This window comes from Sceloporus occidentalis, unplaced genomic scaffold (genome assembly GCF_023333645.1).
Source record: "Sceloporus occidentalis isolate IW3139 unplaced genomic scaffold, rSceOcc1.0.p SCAF_4, whole genome shotgun sequence".
In the NCBI taxonomy this organism is placed as follows: domain Eukaryota; kingdom Metazoa; phylum Chordata; class Lepidosauria; order Squamata; family Phrynosomatidae; genus Sceloporus; species Sceloporus occidentalis.
The window spans coordinates 133,853,543-133,874,733 of NW_028316984.1; the positions used below are offsets into that span (position 1 = coordinate 133,853,543).

The 21,191-nt window shown below is 41.0% G+C and overlaps 1 protein-coding gene across 4 annotated transcripts in view; it reads left to right on the forward strand.

Annotated features, from left to right (window-relative positions):
• LOC149314640 (diacylglycerol kinase zeta-like) overlaps positions 1 to 21,191 on the forward strand; it is a 134,146-nt gene that overhangs the window by 82,660 nt on the left and 30,295 nt on the right. For all 4 annotated transcript variants that reach the window (XM_089521533.1, XM_089521534.1, XM_089521531.1 and 1 more), the window contains 14 exons: positions 1,964 to 2,035; positions 4,231 to 4,347; positions 5,124 to 5,195; positions 8,018 to 8,113; positions 8,247 to 8,329; positions 9,537 to 9,597; positions 10,881 to 10,994; positions 11,699 to 11,839; positions 13,951 to 14,029; positions 14,500 to 14,555; positions 18,045 to 18,107; positions 18,387 to 18,460; positions 18,609 to 18,720; positions 20,378 to 20,577. In XM_089521533.1, the coding sequence (XP_089377659.1) occupies positions 1,964 to 2,035; positions 4,231 to 4,347; positions 5,124 to 5,195; positions 8,018 to 8,113; positions 8,247 to 8,329; positions 9,537 to 9,597; positions 10,881 to 10,994; positions 11,699 to 11,839; positions 13,951 to 14,029; positions 14,500 to 14,555; positions 18,045 to 18,107; positions 18,387 to 18,460; positions 18,609 to 18,720; positions 20,378 to 20,577 (1,340 nt within the window). The remainder of the gene's footprint in view (positions 1 to 1,963; positions 2,036 to 4,230; positions 4,348 to 5,123; positions 5,196 to 8,017; positions 8,114 to 8,246; positions 8,330 to 9,536; positions 9,598 to 10,880; positions 10,995 to 11,698; positions 11,840 to 13,950; positions 14,030 to 14,499; positions 14,556 to 18,044; positions 18,108 to 18,386; positions 18,461 to 18,608; positions 18,721 to 20,377; positions 20,578 to 21,191) is intronic.

The window sequence follows — 21,191 nt, forward strand, 5'->3', positions numbered from 1 at the left end:
GAATCATAGAATAATGGAGTTGGAAGAGACCACAAGGGCCATCCAGTCTAACTCCCTTCCATTCAAGAACTGACAATCAAAGCACTCCCAACAAATGGCCATTCAGCCTCTGTTTAAAAACTTCCAAAGAAGGAGACTCCACCACATTCTGAGGGAGTGTGTTCCACTGTTGAAAAGCTCTTACTGTCAGGGAATTTTTCTAATATTCATGTGGAATCTCTTTTCTTGTAGTTGTGGTCTTAGCAGACCACAAGCTGAACATGAGTCAATAGTGCGATGCAGCAGCTAAAAAAGCCAATATGATCCTAGGCTGAATCAATATAAGTGTAATATTTAGATTACACTTATATCTCCTGAAAGGACTGTGTTCGCAGTCTGGGGGTGCTCCAATTCGTCACTCCAGATGTCAAATCAGGTAAATGCAACAGTCAGGAGTGCCTGTTATCAGCTTCAGCTGATACGCCAGCTGCACCCTTTCCTGGAAGCTAAGGACCTTGAAACTGTGATGCACACGCTGGTAACCTCCCATCTTGATTTCTGTAATGCACTCTACATGGGGTTACCCTTGTGCTTGATTCGGAAACTTCAGTTAGTGCAGAACACGGTAGCCAGATTGGTCTTAGATACAACTAGAAGAGACCACATTACACTGATTTTAAGAGCACTTCACTGGCTGCCCATCAGTTTCTGGGCCTAGTACAAGGTGTTGGTTATCACCTTTAAAGCCCTAAATGGCTTGGATCCAACTTATCTTCGGGACCACCTCCTTCTGTATAATCCACCCCACACACTCAGGTCCTTTGGGAGGAATCTGTTGCAACCCATAAAAACTAGACTGTCTGCAACTGCCCAAAGGACTTTTTCGGCAACCGCTCCCGAGGAGATCCATCACATTAGCTGTTAAGATGGATCTCTTCTGGCAGCCCTTTCGCTGAATAGATACCCAGCCACCAAAAAAGCCTAATTTGTTTACCCCTAATTCTGCTGTAGTTGTTATTTATCTGTTTGCTTATTATTTTAAGTTATGTTTTAAATTGTAAATTGTTTAGTTGTATTTGGCGGGGTGGGATTGAGGGATATGGGAATGTATGTTTTAGTCTTGTAAACTGCCCCGGTTGTGTTGCACAGAGGGGCGGGATAAAATAATTTATTATCATTATTATTATTATTATTATTATTCTGGGCACCACAGTTCAAGTGAGATGTTGAGAAGCTGTTGTGTGTCCAGGGGAGGAGGACCAACATGGTGAAAAGTCTGGAAGACATGCCCTATGAGTAGTGGCTTAGGGAGCTGAGTATGTTTAGCCTGGAGATGAGAAGTTTAAGAGGCGACATCCTTCCGAGGTCGCTAAAATGAGTACCCAGCTTGTTGGGGGAAATTAGCTTACAGTTGTAAACCACTTAGACAGTGTTAGTTCAGTATGAAGCGGTATATAAATGAAGCTCTTTGTTGTTTTGTTTTGACATGATGGCTCTGTTTAAATATTTGAAGGGATGTCATGTTGAGGATAAAGCAAGCTTGTTTTCTGCTGCTCCAGAGACAAGGAAATGGAGCAGTGGATTCAAGCTACAAGCAAAGAAGTTCCACCTAAATGTTAGGAAGAACTTTCTGGTGGTGAGAACAAGTTGCCTCAGAATGTGGTGGAGTCTCCTTCTTTGGAAGTTTTAAAGCAGAGGCTGGATGGCCATCTGTCGAGAGTGCTTTGATTATGTATTCTTGCATGGCAGGGGGTTGGACTGGATAGCTCTTATGGTTCCTGTTCTGTGGTGATCCTGAAAGTGGACAATCAATCCTTATGGTCCATGGAGATATGATTGGAAAGATAGTTACAGCCTTCGTGGATCATTAGCTTCTCAGTGGAGTAAAAGCAAAAAGTTACACAAAATACCACAAGTAACACATACTTTCCCTTATGAGTTCTCTCTCTCTCTCTCTCTCTCTCTCTTTCTTTCTCTATTGCAGGGTTTCCAGCAGAAATTTGCCTTTCACAGCAAAGAGATTGTAGCCATCAGCTGTTCCTGGTGTAAGCAAGCAGTGAGTGCAGCATGTACCTGTTTGCTACATCACCTTCCTTTCTCTGGTCATGTACTTTTGCCTTTCTTCCCTGAAGTATATGGAAATATACTTACTGAAGCCTCTACCCCTGCTACTCTTGACTACTAGTGTTCATGAATTCTGTGTGCTTAGAAGTCCTTTCTGGTATTATATCATTAATCTTCATGAACAGCCCAGTGACAGCAACTGACATAGAATAACTGAGGTTTGGAGATAGCAGTATCCTCAGATTTATTGTGGGCATAATGAAGGATGGTTAATGCTTCTTTATGCAGAAAGCTACCATAGCATAGTGTACATATTTTGCTTGTCCTACCTGGGTCTGCCGTACCTTTACAAAAAATACTTCATTTTTTAAAAATACATGACAGAATTAAAAATGTAATTTTCTCTCTCCTTCCCTTCCATCTCCACTTCCCTTTGCCCTGCACAAAGGTTGGCATTTTGTTTGGGGCATAAGCAAATGCATCGTATACCTGCATTTGTCAGTTTTGGTTGTTATAGAGGTTGATATTCTCTTCCATCATCCACAGTGACCAACCCCACCCCTCCATTTAGCCTCTCCAGCCCCCACTACTGGTGGTGGAGAGCATGTGTATGTGTGTGAGTGAGATAGAGAGAGAGAGCTGTTTCTGGTTATGTACCTGTAATTAGGTGCGGAATGATTGCAACATCACTGAAACCTCCAGAAACCTCCAGTGGACCTCAGAATATGATGTAATCATTCTGCATCTGACTGGAGACATGACTAGATGCTTCTCTGATCCCTTATGCCAGTGGTCCCCAAACTTTTGGGGGCTACTGCCTTCTTTCCTCTTGGGTGACAAGCCTAGCTCACCAGAATGCCTATTTCTTTATGTTAGATTTACTGATTGTGGAGCAGCCAGCTGGCCAACAGCATCAATATCAGCCATGCCCAGCTTGCCACTGCTTCCTCCTTCAACTCAGCATCTTATATAAATACAGCAGTGACTGCAACCCTGGCTTACTCTTCCCTCTTGCTCGGCCGGTCTGACAGCAAAAGGAAGGCTGGCTGGTTGGCTGGCTTCTCAGTTGCTGCTCCCAGGGAGAGGCAAAAGAGTAGATAGTGAAGCAGTGACTGAGAAGTCTCCTGGCCACACCAGCCTTTGGCACAAGGCTGGCATGGATGCAGGGCTTTTTGGTAGCTGCTCAACTGGCTGCTCAGTTGCTGCTCCCAAGATGACTGGGTGCAAAGGCTTTTCCCCAGTAAGGAAGGACTCTCAGTTTTTCTTTGCCAGGACAGAGGGGTGCAGCCGGCTTCCCACTTTTCTCCCCAGCGAGGAAGGTCTCTTAACAGGAGAGAGGCGAGAAAGGTGAAGAATCAGATTACAACTACTACTCTTTCTTTAGAAATGTGCCTTCCCCACATAGCTTCAAGTTGTCCCCACCACCACACAAACATTGTTTCTTCTGCTACCTCTTCTCTCTGCCTATTTGATGAAAGAAAGGAGCAGCAGAGCAGCTCCAACCTGCCAACCAAGCCTAAGCAAGGCTTACAAAACTTAAGCATGGTCCCAAATGTGAAAGCTCCTTTTTGCCACCAGTTCTCCCCCATTTCCACATGCTCTAAATCCTCATCACTGCCATGATCCTTCGGGCTGCTGGTTTCTCTTGTCACTCTTGCCAGTATTTTGACTGAAGCCTCCCCGCCCCTTTTTTCCTCACCACCCCGTTGCCATCCCCTTTTTCTTCACCACCACCCTGGATCCTTCCACTGCCCCCAAGGCGTGGTACAACCCACTTTGGGAATCACTGCCCTATGTTCTCCAACAGCCATGGCATGGCTATAATGTGACTGCAGCAGCCAAATGGTAGACCTAAACACCAGAGGGTGTTCTGAGAATAAATGTAGTGTAATTCCGTACACAGAACTACTATACTACACAATCACATGCTTGAAATGGCATTATCTCCTCCACCACTTGATTCTAGCCTTTTTCTGCTCACAACTTTGTGAAAGGTACTTTCTGGGATATATGTTTCAAGAACCCCCCACAGTACCCATGTACTTAAAAATAAAAATAAAAATCCAAACTCTGATCTAGCTGTGTGTGTAGCCCAGTCCAGTTCTTTAAACAGGCTTACAAAGCATTGTGTTTCTCCTTGATTGTGCTGTAAAACTGACTGGCTGTGTTGTTTTTTCTCTATTTCAGTATCACAGTAAAGTGTCATGCTTCATGCTGCAGCACATCGAGGAGCCCTGCTCACTCGGGGCACATGCTGCTGTGGTCATCCCTCCTACCTGGATTCTGCGGGTCCGGCATCCCCAAGTATGTTACTTCCTCAGGTTTCCTTTCTTTCAAACTAAATTTACTTGTATTTAACCCAGATAATACCTTGTTAGGATTACTATTAACACATTCTACAAAGTACTACCTTTGGAAACTGTTCGGAAACTTCAGCAGATCCAAAATGCTGTGAGCAGGATGCTGACGTGAACTCATAACAGGGAAAATCTAACTCCCTTATTGAAACACTTTACTGGCTACCAGTCTGTTTCTGGGAAAAATTCAAAATGCAGGTTATGGCTTTTAAAGTTCCAGACTATCTGAAAGACCACATCTACAATACAACCCACCTGCCTTTGAGCATCTTTGCAGGAGGGCTTTCTCTCAATCCTGCCAGCATCACAGGCACATTAGGTGAGGGCATGGGAGAGAGCCTTCTCAGTAGCTGCTCTCAGGCTGTAGAACTCCTTCCTGCAGGAGATTTAGTCTGCCCCCTCTCTGCTTTCTTTCTTCCAGCAGGCAAATACTTTTGTATTTAGGCCGGACTTTCACTCACAACTCATGTGGCAGATTTTGTTTCCATGTGCTCTTATCTTTTAAATTATGTTTCAAATGTATTTTAAATTGTTTTTATTGTGTGGGTTTAATAGAATTGTTTATTGTTTTTCTAAACTTTTGCATAAAGATTTTAGCCGTACATTGTTGTCATTTGTTGTAAGCCTTCCTGGATCATGTGCCAGGACAAATATAGGATATCAATGAATAAATGAATGCGTAAATATATCATCATTTGTGTCTTTTCCTCCCCTCCACCCCAGAACCCACTAAAGTCAAGTAAGAAGAAAAAGAGGACATCATTCAAGCGAAAGTCCAGCAAGAAGGGGCCTGAGGTCAGAGACTGTGTCAGGGTTGGAGGTGGGCTGAGATCTAGAAAGGTCTCAGGTACAAAGCAAAAAGTTGACGTAGAGAAGGATAGAGAAAGTATGAGAACTTGTGAAAGTTGTTTTGGCAGAATATAACTTGCAGAACAGAAATAAAGATAACATATCTGAATTTGGATATATTGGTTTGTGAAAATACCACTCTTCACAATGGTAGTGCTGACTGGGGCATTCTGGGGACTGCAGTCCAAAAAAATTTGCCTCAGAAATAGCCAGAACTTCCCAAGCTCACAGAACACTAGGGGTGCAGCTGCACTGCAGAAATAATCTGGTTTGACATAACTTTAACTGCCTTGACTTAATGCTATGGAATTCTGGAAATTGTAGTTTGTTGTGGCACCAGAGCTTCCTCAGTGTAGATGCAGCCAATGATACAGAACTAGGACCTCAAGTGGTCTTCAGTTTGTTTGTAGAAAAGCTTTTACTGGCAACAGATGAGAGGTATTATAAAAAGTGAGAGGGAGCTTACCCAGCTCCAGAAAATGAAAGAAAGTCACAGCATCCCAGCAAGGATATAGACAAGGAAGAATAAGGGCATAATGTCTGAAAAAGAAGCCATACTTATTTAACCCTGGGAAGATTCTTTCCAGTATGCTGAAGCTGTGGTCTATTGGCAAAAAACAAAACAAATGCAGCTCATGTATATCATCCTTGACAGCTTGCTCTTGAATTGTACTCCACTACTTTTCTCTGTTCTCAAAAGTCAAAAAGTCCTGCACAGAGAGCCAACAAAATTTGACCTTTAAAGGCACAGAAAACAATTGTGATATAATTCAGCAACAGGTTTTCAGTTGCAATACTTTTTCTGAATTAAGCCAGAATTTTTCTGGTGACTGCTGCTGCTGTAACAGACTATTGCACTGGTATAAGTCACTTTTGGGAAGTGGTGTGTATCACTGGAGAGCTAGCATGGTATAGTGGTTTGACTGTCGGATTACGACTCTGGAGACCAGGGTTCAATTGCCAGCTTGGCCATGAAACCCACTGGGTAATTTTAGGTAAGTCACACTTTCTCAGCATCAGTAGAAATCTTGCTAAGAAATCCCCATGATAAGTTCTCCTTGGGGTCTTCATAACTTGAAAATGACTTGAAGACACACAACAACTACAAGTGTAACATCAGCAGGGTGACAGCAAATAGTTTTTGTTACTAGAGAAAGTGCCCTTTTGCCTCTGGAAAAGCTCAGGAGCTGGCAAGGCAGCTGTCACAGAGATGGTTTACGCTGCTCATCCGCCACTACCCCTGGTTATGTCAGTGTGCACAGCCCTTTTACATCTGCTGCCATGCCACTGCCTATCCCATCATCATCTGTGCCAGTGACGTTGTGCTACATGACTGCAGCTTAAGAATGAGTACCGAGGAAGGCCAAAATGTGTAGTCTTGAGTGTCCATCTTGTTGTTTTTTTCTATGAATAATATGTAATTATTGTTATATTTGTTTCTTTATTATATTTGTGTCTTTATTGTATATGTACTGTATCTTTATTGTACATAAAATATTCATATTTTACATTGTTATTGGCCACTGTATACATATTAGCCTTTATTAGCATACACACTGTTTTGTGGATATTTTGTTTTACATTTTTATTGGTCATTTTTATAATTTAATCGGTATTAATATATAAAGTCAATCTGTTGGTATTTTGTGCATTTGATTCCACTTTGTCTTCATTCAAAGTTCCTAGTCAACCATAATCTTGTATGTTGTCAAAACCTAGAAATGTAATTTATCAGCTTCAGAACAGGCCTTAAACAAAAACTAAAAAGTGTGGCTTATTTTGAAGGTGGTATCTGTAATTCCACCATTTGGACTAAACAGAAGTCTTTGATTAATTGGGAAATTCCTCATTTCACTGAGGCATGCTGAGAATGAGAGACATGGGGGCCTACTGTATAGGAAAAACATTTGTCCATATCTCAGCTAATTAAGCCATGGTATAATTGTCCAAGTGCAGTCATGGAGTTCCAGAATAATTTTTAAAAGGAGTCTAGTTCACTAACCCATTTAGTTACGTTTTAATCTTAAAATTACACTAATAATTCCATGATCACCATGTCTTAGTCTATTGTGGGTTCAATCATGTACTTCTTGTAAATAAACTACTGGCAGGTACTTCTTGCTAGAGGGGCACTGCAATTACCTAATGACTGCAAAGGAAAATTTCATATTTATCATTAGGAAAAATTAGTTATTCAGTTTAAAGGTATGTTCTTTACAGGTGGGAGGACCAATTAATGGCATTTTGATATTACAATGTAAATAAATACAGAATATAACTAAGTCACCTGGAATTAAAGCGTTGGAGATTTTGTTGCTTTACTTTGGAAAACAGTGGCAAGATTTACAGTAGCTCCAGTGAAGACTAGTTGCTGTGTAAGATGATGTGGACTGGAGCCCAAAGGAGAAAAAGTTTGAAATAGCTTTATACTGTACTTTTTGCTGAGACTTAGAAGCTAGAAATATCCAGTGGCCTCTCATTTTCCATTATATTTCTTGATATTTTCAGCAGACCAGGTCAGGAAAGCAACACAAACTGTTAAAAACATGACTGAAGCAACAGTTAATATTGCGCACCCTAACAAATCTTATACATTATATCCTTCATGTTTGTCTAGTTTTGAGTAACAGGTTTTTACAATGTAATGTGGGATTTAGTGGCTGTAGCATCAGAAGACAAAAAAACAACAGCAACATCTTACCCTAAACTATTGGTCAAACATTATTTGTTCAGATGGTGTCTGTAATTTTTCTGGCCTCACTTTACAGGAAGGGCGATGGAAGCCCTTTGTTATCAAGCCTATTCCAGCCCCTCTCATGAAGCCACTGCTAGTGTTTGTGAATCCCAAGAGTGGTGGAAATCAGGTAGGTTTAACTTCCTAGCATTCCTGCCTTTTGGTTGCACATAGTGTGCTGATCTGTTTGGTGTTTTAGCCTCAATTGTATATATAGTTTTTATCCTGTTTTCATGTCTCTTTTCTTTCCATGTAACTTTTAGGGTGCGAAAATAATCCAGTCGTTTATGTGGTACCTCAACCCACGACAAGTTTTTGATCTTAGCCAAGGAGGCCCCAAGGAAGCGTGAGTAGCAGTTTGTAGGAATCTTAGGCGCTGTACAGACAGGCCCTGTGGGGTGCCATCGTTACATGCAAGGGGCGGTGCTTCTGGATGCGACTTGCCCCTCGCACGTGACGAGGGCGTCAAAATGGTGGCACCCTGTACATCACAACCGCGCCGCGGGTTCTTTTTGCTGCGCGAGGGAGCCACGCGGTTTGTCCGCTGCAGCTCCCTCACACAGCAAACCAGGGCGGTGGTCTTTTGGAGCAGTCTGTATCCCACCTTAGTTCCATCCCAGCAGTAATGCATCATTTCAAGTAAAGACAGGACTGTAATTCCTAGAAAAGTGGCCATGTAGACTATATTTAGTTGTTACATGGCACTCTGCATTCACAATAGTGAATGGCCTGAAACTATCTGATGCTGTGCAGTTTTTGAAGCTAAAAGGATCTGGATGGTGTGTCACTGAAGACCCAATATATGAGGGGTGGGAAAATCTGTAGCCCTCCAAATGCTGTTGGACCAGCAAGCTTTGTATAATGTACAGGTTTAGCCAGACTCAGCATACAGTAATATCATAACACTAGCTTTCTGATGGAGTCTAAGTTTTGTTGCTTGTTGTCATTTGCCATCAAGTCAGATTTAACTAATGGTTACCCTATGAGTAAGAGACTTCCTCTATGAGCCCTGGTCACCAAATACTGCACTAAAATATACTGCTTCAGTTCCATATTTTTATCAGGCTCACTTCTGCTTTTTGAAGGAAATAGGATCTAGTAGTGTCACATCAAAATTCCAGAGTATTTGCCCAGAGATATTTGTAACATAATCTGAAGCACAGTCCTTGTAATTTGGGCATATCACTCCTTCCATCAGAGGGAGGCAAAGGGAAACCCTGCTGAATAAATCTTGCCAAGAAAATATTTTGATGTGATTTATGGCCATAATTCAGAAGCGACTTGAAGACACACAACAACAGCAAAAACTTTCTGCAACAAAATGAAGACATGGATTGTTGTGCCAGTTTCAGGAATTGTTCTGAAGACAAATGTGCCCTCCTAGGTTCTGATTCATCTTGTTGACCTCACATTCACTTTGTTGGCCATTTGTTTTTCCAAACATTTCTATGGAAATGAAAGAAGCCTGGTTATTGCCCAGTGTGCATGGTTGTGATTCATAGTTTTCATTCCACTTTCCCCCTCTTTACTGTTACTCTTTGGGTTTTATGCAGGTTGGAGATGTATCGCAAAGTACACAACCTACGGATTCTGGCATGTGGGGGAGATGGCACGGTAAATGGCAGTTGATCTGTTGTGAGCTGTAAAGGGATGGAGCTAAGCATTAGCAGCAGACTTTAGCAACAGATGTCTGTTCTTTTGAGGGACAGAGTGCATCATTGCTTTGACTCATAATGAGTCCATCAGGTTATATAATCCACCTTAATTATGAAAGACTACATTCTGAAGTCACAATGTGTTCTCTCTTCAACTAAATAAGAGAGTCCTCAAGGACCATGCTGAAGCACTATCTAGTTTAGCATTCCATTCCCACAGTGACCAACCACATACTTATGGGACATTCATAGCAAGACATGTATGCAATTACACTTTCCATCTCATGTTCCCTACGTTATAATATTTAGAGTACTGTATCCAGTACTGTAGTCCACCACAATTCACGGTACGTATGGCTATAATGACAAGTAGCTAGTGATGATATGATTCTCCATGAATTTGTTTAATCCATTTTATAGCCATCCAGTTTTATCATTCCCTCTTGTGGTAACAAATACTTTAACTATGTACCATCTAATCCTCATTGTAATACAATGAAAGAGAGAGAGAAAAAACTATATGTACTTACTTCACATCTTACATGATTTTATATTCTTCATACCTTCACTCTTAAGTGTCTCTAAAGCAACTCCCAGCCCAACCCTTCCCCTTTTAATGTTGCAGTCTTCCTTCAGGAGGGAGTTGCTCCAACCACTTGATCATTTTGGAAGACATTTTCCTTGAAGCGTAGTGGTTGGAACTTTTACACAGTATTCAAAGTGTGGTCATACCCCTGTAGAATTGTATAAAAGCATTATGATATTAGTTGTTTTACTTTTTGAGCCTTCTCCAAAAGATCCCTGACATGAAATTTACCTTTTTCACACTAGCCAGTATTTTCATTTTGAGCTGCAAGACAGTGGTTTCTGTGAACATTATTTGTGGTTAATGATTTACTAAAGAACTAGTGGGACTTAGTCATGATCTGTAGCTCATTTTTCACTGTCATTCTGTATCCATTCTACAGTGCATCATTCATATTTAAGTGGTGAGTAGTTTTGCCACCAGTTCTCATACTTCATAGAAATATATTTGCTTAGTTTTGTCAATTCACTTCCAAACAAAATTAATTTGGACCTAGATATTCATGTGGTATTCCCAAACTGGTTACTTCTTCCTTTTTAATCAGTTTTTTTTAGAGCTGCACTGTGTTGGTATTTGTAAGGAATACACGGAGTGACTGAAGCAAAGTAAGAGCAGAATTTCTGTCTAAAACTCTTATGTCTTTCCTGGTTTAATAGGTGGGATGGATCCTCTCTATTTTGGACCAGTTACGTCTGAATCCTCCACCTCCTGTGGCCATTCTTCCTCTGGGAACAGGAAATGATCTGGCAAGAACACTGAACTGGGGTGGGGTAAGATTTTGTCAATACTAGAATCATAGAATAATAGAGTTGGAAGAGACCACAAGGGCCATCCAGTCCAACCCCTGCCATGCAGCAACTTTCAATCAAAGCATCCCCGACAGATGGCCATTCAGCCTCTGTTTAAAGACCTCCAAGGAAGGAGACTCCACTACACTCCGAGGGAGTGTGTTCCACTGTCAAATGGCCCTTACTGTCAGGAAGTTCCTCCTAATGATGAGGTGGAATTGCTTTTCTTGGAGCTTGCATCCATTGTTCCGGGTCTTAGTCTCTGGAGCAGCAGGAAACAAGCTTGCTCCCTCCTCAATATGACATCCTTTCAAATATTTAAACAGGGATAATAATAATCTGAAACTTCTCTTCTCCAGGCTAAACATCCCCAGCTCCCTAAGACGTTCCTGATAGGGCATGGTTTCCAGGCCCTTCACCATTTTAGTCGCCCTCTTTTCCACCTGCTCCAGTTTCTCAACATCCTTTTTAAATTGTGGTGCCCAGAACTGGACACAATATTCCAGGTGGGGCCTGACTAGAGCAGAATAGAGTGGCACTATTACTTCCCTTGATCTAGACTAGCTTGATAGTTCACTGTGTTGCAGGTCAGCATAGTAGGTAAATCTAAATTAAGGTTAAACAGAGGATAGTTTTACAGTCTGCTCAGTATCTCAGATGAGAACTAAGAACATCTCAACCAACAGGGATACACAGATGAGCCTTTGTCAAAAATCCTGTCACATGTAGAAGAGGGAGACATTGTGCAACTTGATCGCTGGAATCTGCAAGTGGAGCCAAACCTTGAGGCAAACCCTGAAGAGAAGGACGAGGCAGCTGCAGACAAGGTAAGACCCATATTAACATCTAAAATATTAATACTGTATTCTGCCCTTTTGGATCAACAGCCAGTTCCAAACATGATATGCACTGATATGACAGAGCTCTCTCCCTCCTTTCCATCCAATTCCAAAGAAGCTGTTTCTGTGTCTGCTGTCAGTAACGCAGTAGATGGTGTTGAACAAACTGAAACTTAATCCAGACAAAACAGAGTTACTCCTGGTCAGTTAGAAGGCAGATCAAGGAATGGGGTTCAACTTGTGCTGGATGGAGTCACACTCCCCCTGAAATCTCAAGTTTGCCACTCAGTTGAACTCCTGGACTCAAATCGGCGCTTGGATGCCCAGGTTTCGGCTGTGCATTTACACAGTTAAAACCTTGATTACATCTCATTTTGACTGCTGTAACATGCTCTACCTCAGGTTGCCTGTGGAAACTGTTTGGAAAATTCATCAGGTGTAAAATGCTGCAGCCTAGCTATTGACTGTAGGGTAATTTAGGCTAAGGCTTCAGCCTTTGTCATCTCCTTACACAAGCTAATGTGAACTTTAAGATCTGCAGGGAAGGGCTTTCTCCCAGTCCTATCACCTTCACAGGTGCAGTTAATAAGGACTCAGGAGAGAGCCTTCTCTGTCACTGTTCCAAAACCACAGGAGGTCTGGTTGGCCCCCTCCCTGCTTTCTTTGCACCAGCAGGTAAAGACATTTTTATTCAGGCCTTTTGAATTTTAATTGTGAGTGTAAAGTGTCGTGCTGTAATTTTTTAATCTTCCTTAGACATTATGTTTTAAGTAGTTTTTAATTGTTTTAATTATATTTTAATACTATTGTTCATTTTTTTAACTTTTGTAAATTAATATTTTAGCTTGATCTTTTAAAATTATTGTAAGCTGCCTTGAATCTCATCTTGAGAGAAATGCAGGATATAAATTAATCAAATAAATAAACAGATAAGTAAAGGTTTCCTCTGCAGTTTCTTATATCATGAACCAAGTGTAAGAAACAGTTTGCTGAAATGTAATGATAAATTCACTGTGATATAACAGAAAGCAAACAGGTTTGCACATTTCTTCCTTGCTAATAACCTTAATGTATATTTCCATATACATTATAGAACACAAATGAGTAACTGTGAAAATATAAATTTTGAAAATGAAGATGAGAAACAAAGGAGAAAAAATGGTTCATTTTTGTAGTATATTAAAGTGAACCAAGAAATCGGTGGATTCTAACAGCATATAGTTCTAACTATGGTTCTGACAGCATATAGATCTTTGCTCTTTCTAAAAAGCTTCTTAATTCTCTCCAGAATTCCAAATAAAATGGCAGGCTATTGTCACTTCATTAGAAGAAGCTTTTTTGTTTACCCCATTAGCACTTTCTAAATGTACATGTACATTGGTAGTTTGGCCATGTCATATACTTTATGAAGGCTTGGAATAATTTGGGCTGCATAAACACTGCAGATATAATCCAGTTTGACACTACTTTAACTTTTGACACCACTTTAACTGTCATCATTCATTGCTATGGAATTCTGGGAACTGTAGTTTTGTGGAACATCTAGCATTCTGTGAGAGAGCTCTGGTGCCACAACAAACTACAGTTCTCATAAATCCATAGCATTGAATGATGACAGTTAAAGTGGTGTCAAACTGGACTATTTCTGCAGTGTGGATGCATTCTTGGAGTCTATAACTATTTATATATTTTTGAAATTTCATTTCACCTTTCTTCCAGTGAGCTCAAACAAATTTATATGACTTTTTCCTCCTCACTTTATTCTCCATACAACCTTGTGACATAAGTTAAACTAGGAAATCACAACGAGCCTAAAGTCATTCAGAGAGTGTCCATGGCAGAGTGTGGGCTTAAATATGGATCTCCCAAAACCTAGCCTAACACCTCTGGCCATAGATTTATAGAAGGCACCTGTCTACCTCCTATGAAATCCATGACACTTAGATGACCAAGGAAATGACTATATAGCTGTCATTTCTACAGTCTGTCACCTCATGAGGAAAATTAATTCTGCTCTGCTTTGGTTAGTTATGTACAAGTATCTATAAGGCTACCTGAAACATTACCTTCATTTTATTTATATATTTTGTCTATTCCAGCTCCCTCTTGATGTCTTCAACAATTATTTCAGCCTTGGTTTTGATGCTCATGTGACACTGGAATTCCATGAATCCCGAGGTAAATGGCAAAAAAAAGTGTGAAGTGACTGGTACTTTCACAGCACCAGAATTTGATGAGGAGAGGGAAGATCCTGCAGAAAAGAAAAACATACCTTCAGTTTCTGAAGACAGTGAGCCATAGTTTGGCATAAAGGGGGTAATGCTGAAAGCAACAAAAACCCTGTGATGCACTGGCGCAAAGGATGGTCAGCATTACGGTGTCCATTACGAGCAAAGCTTCAAAACACTATTTTTTGGTTCCCAAAGGCCCCTCAATGGTATGGATAGTGGTTGTGCTAGATGTAGGTTTGTAGGCTATGTACTGTAGTTCTAAAAAGGAAGTTTGCTGATTACTGTTTTCCCCCTCATAATGCCAATCCTGCACTTGCAGAGAAGCTGATACTGAAAATGAACTACAGCCACAAGACTGGGGATAGAGGGGTAGGGTCTGCTTTCAGCAAGTGACTGATAACTAACTTCTTTTTCTAGAGGCAAATCCAGAAAAATTCAACAGCCGATTTCGGAATAAAATGTTCTATGCTGGGGTGAGTTCACTGGAATGTTCTGTCATGTACCATTCAAAAATAACTGCCCTGTTCTCAGTTCAACTGTAAGTTGATTTCTAGAACAGAGATGGGTAACAAATGGATCCTGAGTCTCTCTGGGAGGTGTGCAGACTACCAAAAATTTCCCAAGGTGTGGAATGACATTAGAAAGGGCTGGATGTCTACTTCTTGCTTTGAAAAACTGTTGTTGTTTTTTAAATATGGAAAGGGTTCTTGTAGCACCTTTGAGGCTAATTGCAAGAAAGAAGATGGTAGCATGAGCTTTCATAGACTTGAGCCTACTTCCTGAGTAAGTAGGCTAAAGTCTATTAAAGCTCATGCTACCAAAATGTCTTTTTTTCAGTTATTCTCAAAGGTGCCACAAAATCTCTTTGCATGCTGATTTTCCAGATTAGAACAGTTATATCTTTGCTTTTAAAAATGTTAAACAATGAAGCCCTGCCTGCAACTTAGTTCACATGTGAATTGTTGCTCTTGGAATATTCCAGGACTAGCAATCCACTCTCCCCTTTCACCAGAAACAAAGAGGTCTAAGATGACGGGGGTGCAAGCACAGCCTTGGGGACGGTACTTTGTCCATCTCCTGCATTAGACCATATATACCATCTTGGGACACAGGCAAATGGTATTTTCAGTATTATACCTGTGGGAGAAATACATGTGTGGAGAAAAGGCAAATTGAAACGTTGGCAACATCCAATCAGAGTGAAGCTGGCAACAGCCAAATGGGAATTTAGCCAAGAAAAAGTTGGGGCCACTCCCAGGAGCAAGTATATATAGGAAGAGAGGAGCGTTTGAGAGTTATATAGGTATCAGATAGGGACAGAGCTCTTAGTTCGAAGTTTATTAGACCCTGAGGGATTTTAACAACCAAGGTGGGTGAAGTATACTGCTGAGAGGGGCAGTTGGATAGGGGTTTTGAGTGTCACAGTTTACCAGAAAGGATATAAAGTTACAAAGAACCAATTACAAAGAGAAGCTAAAGGAATGGTCAAACTGTGTAACAAATAAAGTATTTAAACAACGTATCCAATGCGAACACCATCCACTAGAAGAAATACTGTAGTCAGCCAGACTTGTAAATAAATCTACCACTTTGTTTCAACAAGCAGCTAGCTGTCTGGAGTGATTTCAAAAATACATTTAAAACACTACCAACATTGAGAAAAGTCTTTTAGGTTTGGGACACACTAGATAGTGGGTGGGTGGGTGGGTGGGTGGGTGGCTGTCAGAGAATAGTAGGTGCCAAGCTGGGGAAAAATCTGTAACCCAGAGATCTAGCATCAAGAGAGAGTTATAGTGCAGAAGACACACAAGAGAGTCAGGCCTAGAATTTAATATAAAGGGTGGCGCAAACTACTTGAAAAGTCTTACAATCCCCAAATATCGCTTGGCATTTTCTAAAGCGAGATTTAATGTATTTCCATCTGCAGTATTGGAAGGCCGTTTTCAACATGTTGAATTTAAAGATCATCTGTGCCCTTGTGGAGAAGGGTCTGTAGAATCTATATCACATATCCTTCTCATATGTATTTTCTACAAGGATGACAGACTGAGATTAATTAAACCCTTATTAGATAAATTTCAAGGAAGATCTCAGGGCTGGTGTACAAGATATCTATTGAAGGACACTGATAAAAAGGTTACAGAAGAGGTGGCAAAATTTTGTTTTGCAGCAATCAAGACATGCAGGGCTATAATTACTACAGCAAGAATAAATAACTGGTATTAGTAATCAACAGTAAACATCCCCTTTTGACCTAGTTCATTTTATAGCATACAGTATCTGTTTTGCACAACAAGGGCCAGATATGCTCCTAACTGAATGTATTATTTTTAATTGTACAGACTTTGCATATTTATGCTCAATATGTCATTGCTATGTCAAACTGGTTGTAACTGTTTTGATCTGTTTTTAATTTTTTATTTTTTGCCTGGAGGTCTGTTGACTGTAATAAAGGCTTGATGATGATGATGATGACACAAGAGAGTCCTGAGTTCGAGTGTGTCCATAACATAATTGGTGGTAGCAGTGGGATCAAAAAGACCCGTTGTTGTTGTTGTTATTTATTTATTTATATAGTGCTGTAGATTTGCACAGCGCTGTACATAAAAACAATAAATATATAAGAGCAAACCTGCCTATGGTGTACAATCTAAGAGATAATAGGATAATACATATAAAATACATAGCAATACAGGAAATGGTACGATAAACAGGCAACAAAAGAACATCAAATAGCAAATGATAATCACACAATGTCTGGGAACGCTTCTCTGAACAGGATGGTCTTCAACTCCATTTTGAAGCTGGTTAAAGAAGTGATGGCCCTTGCTCACGGGGGAAGAAGATTGCAGGAGTGAGGGGCAGCAAGTTAAAAGGGTCGAATCCTAGATGGGGATTGTGATGCCATCTGAGAAAAGTAGTTGGGTGGGTGAGTCTCACCTTGACAACGTGTGTTCTTCCTCACTTGAAAATCTACAAATGAAGTAAACAAGTGAGGATTTTGCCAAGAAAAGGAATTTTAAAAGTTCAAATGCAGTTGGTGCTGCATCAAAACTTTCACTTTTGGGAGGAGAGGATGTGGGTGAAAGTAGGAAGAAAATCTGGAAATCTGGGGCTTATTGTGGAAAATGGTGTCAACTTGCTTTTAATTTAGTTTCCCTTGGTTGTAATGGTTGTCTCAACTTTTGTGATCTATGGAGTTTTGTGTACACTGCTTTGATCTTCTGGAAAAGCGCTATAAAAATAAAATTTATTATTATTATTATTATTATTATTATTATTATTATTATTATTATGTTTCCAGTTTAATTGCTATGGTTCCACGCTGTGGAATCTTGGGATTTACATCTAATGGAGAAGCATTTATAATTATCATCTAGAGAGTTCTAGTCCCTTACTTAACTGCAAAATTCAGGATTTTATAGGATATTGTCATGTCAGTTAAAGTGGAATCATATTACTATAACTGTGTAGTGTGAAAAGGCCTCTGTTCTTTTCTTATGGACACTGTTATTCTGTTCTAATGGGTGCTAAGCAGGATCAGGCCTATTTAGTGCTTTGATGGGAGATTACTAGGAAGTACCGGTGATCCTGCCTAAAACTCTGGAGAGCAGCTGTCAATCACTGTTGATAATACTGGGCTGGATAGACCATTGGCCTAACTCAGTAAAAGGTAGCTTTGCATGTTCCTTTGTTGTTATGATGCAACATCAGTGAAGTAAGGAGGAGTGTGTTCATGTAAGGTGGCTCCTTGGACTGTTGTTGATGTTTAAACTCCTGCCTTTTCCTGTTGTTTTGTTTGTTATACCTGAGACATGAAGACCACAGCATATAATACAGCTCTAGTGAAAGCTGAGAAATTGCCTGAAATCCATCTGTCTTCTCAACTGCTACTTAAGTCTAAGCTAAACTAATACAGGCTCATTTTCTGTGAATTAACTAGCTTTCTCTTCTGTTGGCAGACGGCATTCTCTGATTTCCTCATGGGGAGCTCTAAAGACTTAGCAAAACACATCAAAGTGGTGGTAAGTGTGTATCATGGGGCTAGTGGGTTCCTTAAGGGCATTGGGCAAACAGACAGAAGGCTGTTGGTTGGGCTGTGAAAGTTGTTTTGCTCACATGTTAAAAGATGGTCTCCATAGACAGTATTGGAAGGGTCCTCAGGGATGGTCCCATGCCTTGACAAGCAGGTCAAAATTTGGTTCTCTCCCCCTCTCCTCCCATTAGAAGGGAATGTCTGGATTACATCCCTTTTGCAGTCAGACTTGCAGTTGTCTTTTCTGTTTTCCCCTCACTTACATTAGTGTGATGGAACAGACCTGACTCCTAAGATTCAAGATCTGAAGCCTCAGTGTCTCGTCTTTCTAAACATTCCAAGGTGAGCTCTTATTCTCTCTCAGAGGGCCACTGAATATTCTAAGCCCCGTTTTTCCTTTTTCTTATATGCATTGGCCTAGATTTGAGGCATGGCACTGTTTATCCCTAATTATGCATCTCCATCTCCATCCTGTCTTATCTGTGCACAGGTACTGTGCAGGCACCATGCCTTGGGGCAATCCAGGAGAGCACCATGATTTTGAGCCTCAGCGCCATGATGATGGTTGCCTTGAAGTCATTGGCTTCACCATGACTTCCCTGGTAAGTCAATCTAATCTCTAATGGCTGGTGAATCCGGTGGCAAAAAATCACCTATGTTGCCCATCAGGACTCCTTAACTAATTCCATTTGTGCTCTCTGACAAAGAAGCAGCTCCCTCGGAAAAAAAGGAGCATTTGCAGATATAACTTGAATAAACAAAATACAGATTGAGTCTCCCTTATCCAGAATTCCAAAACATTCCAAAATTGTCCACATGGGTAGCGAGTCCTTTGCTTTCTGATGGTTCAATGTACACAAACTTTGTTTCACAAGCAAAATTATTAAAATATTGTGTATAAAATTCCCTTCAGGCTATGTGTATGAGGTGTATATAAAACATAAATGAATTTCATGTTTAGACTTGGGTCCTATTTCCAAGATACCTCATTATGCAAATATTCCAAAATCCAAAAAATTCCAAAATCCCAAACATTTCTGGTCCCAAGCATTTTGAATAAGGGAGACTCAACCGTTACTGAGCAGTCAATAAGCCCAATTCATTGATAATGGCAGTGGCAGCCTTTTCATTTGTTGTGCAACTTGAAGCTTGCCTGGAAGAGCTATATGGCATGCGATCTGTGCATTGCTCTTCTGCATTTACATGTTCAAATCCTTAGTGAGCTTTATACATAGTCTGTCCAGAATAAATACTTCTCAAGAATAAAGTCCTAGGTTTATTTCCTAGAATCTCTATTTCGAACTGGCTCCATGCAGCTTGAACTACAGACACCTCCTGGATTCCACTGATACCTGGACCACCTGCTTTTGTGGGGAAAAAATGCATCATTTTGTGTTTTGTTTCTTTTACTGGGGAAGAAGGTGGCATCTTTGAAAATCAAAATGGAGGACAGCTGAGGGGCTTGATGGGGAGTAAGCAAGAACTGCCAGGGGCCTGATCCATATCAGGACTCCAAAGCCTACATTTCATATCAGCGTGAAGATGTTCTATTTTTTCCCGGAGGATCTGTTTTGCAATGCAATTTGACAGTGTACAGAGCATGGTTTCATTGGAGATGACCTCTCTGTATATATGCACAGTACAGTCCTTCCTCCAAATTCACTATTGTTAACAGGAACCCCCCCCCACCTCCCCGTGAATTTCGAAATTCGCATATATTCAAGCCCCATAGCTTTGAATGGCCACATGCTCCTGTGTGTGACCATGGGCACGTGCACCATTAACTCTAATGGAGGTCGCCCCTCCATGAATAATCAAAACCGCAGGTCTCAAATCCATGAAAATGGAGGGGCAACTGTACATTCATATCTGAGAGAGTGAAGGGTATCCCAAATTGGCCATTTTGCCCTTTGAGGGAGTGTTTTTGTTTTGGAGGGGCAGGGCATGATCCTGAGAGATAGTATGTGGGAAGATGCTAAATGTGCATTAGGTTGGCAGTCTTGGCTCCCTAAATGAGCTGCTCCATCCCTGTGGCCATATGATACCATTACTTAATTCATCTCTGCCAACACCTATCATACTGTTTGGGAAGCGCATTTCTTTGACACATAAGTCAGGAATGTAAGTGTCCTGTCTGCCTCTGGGCTGCATCTTTTTAGCAAACGTGTGCAATTGCTTCATTGCCCAGATTGAGCTCACCTGTGATACCCAGCTGAATGTGTATGATCCTTCCCATTCATGCAGTTCGTTCTTTTGCAGGCAGCACTGCAGGTGGGTGGCCACGGAGAGCGCTTGCACCAGTGCCGGGAGGTGCTTCTCACTACAGCTAAGGCCATCCCTATGCAAGTGGATGGAGAGCCTTGTAAACTGGGGGCTTCTTGTATCCGCATTTCCCTGCGTAACCAAGCCAACATGGTGCAGAAGACCAAAAGACGCAACTCTATGCCTCTTCTTAACGAGTATGTTTTATGTGATACTGACTGTTGGGGAGGGGTGAGGCTGTGGAGTAAGGGATGACAGTTGCCTCAAAAGTTAAGAGAGTGTCTGTCCTGCTATCTTGTCAGCTTCCTGTTGCTTATAGCAGATCCACCTAGTGAATTACTACCAATAGTATAAGGGCTTCTATAAATATGGAGAACTTCAGTCTTGTTAAGTACAAACACTTGCTCCCTTCTCCATCCCATTCCCACCCTGAATTCATAATCCTTTCATAAAATGGATTGATCTGGTACCTGGAGCCAAGCAGATAAATGAAAAAAAAACATTCAACTGAGCCCTCAAAGAGGATTCCAAAAAGGGGGAAAATATTCTTCGCTGCTGTTATGGGGTGTCATTTCACTGACTCCCAGACATGGAGGACTGAAACATGCATGGCTTCCTACACTATGATTTGGGAAGGGTGAAAAGATGTTTTAACACATTCAGGGCATACTGAAAGGGAAAAGTTTGGAAGATATTTGTGTCTTCTTTAACTCTGATACCCCCTTTCTCCTACCCAGAGTACATCCACTCATCAATTAGTTGTGCTTCCATCTCATGTTGTGGTACAGAAATGACAACATTTCCCTCCATC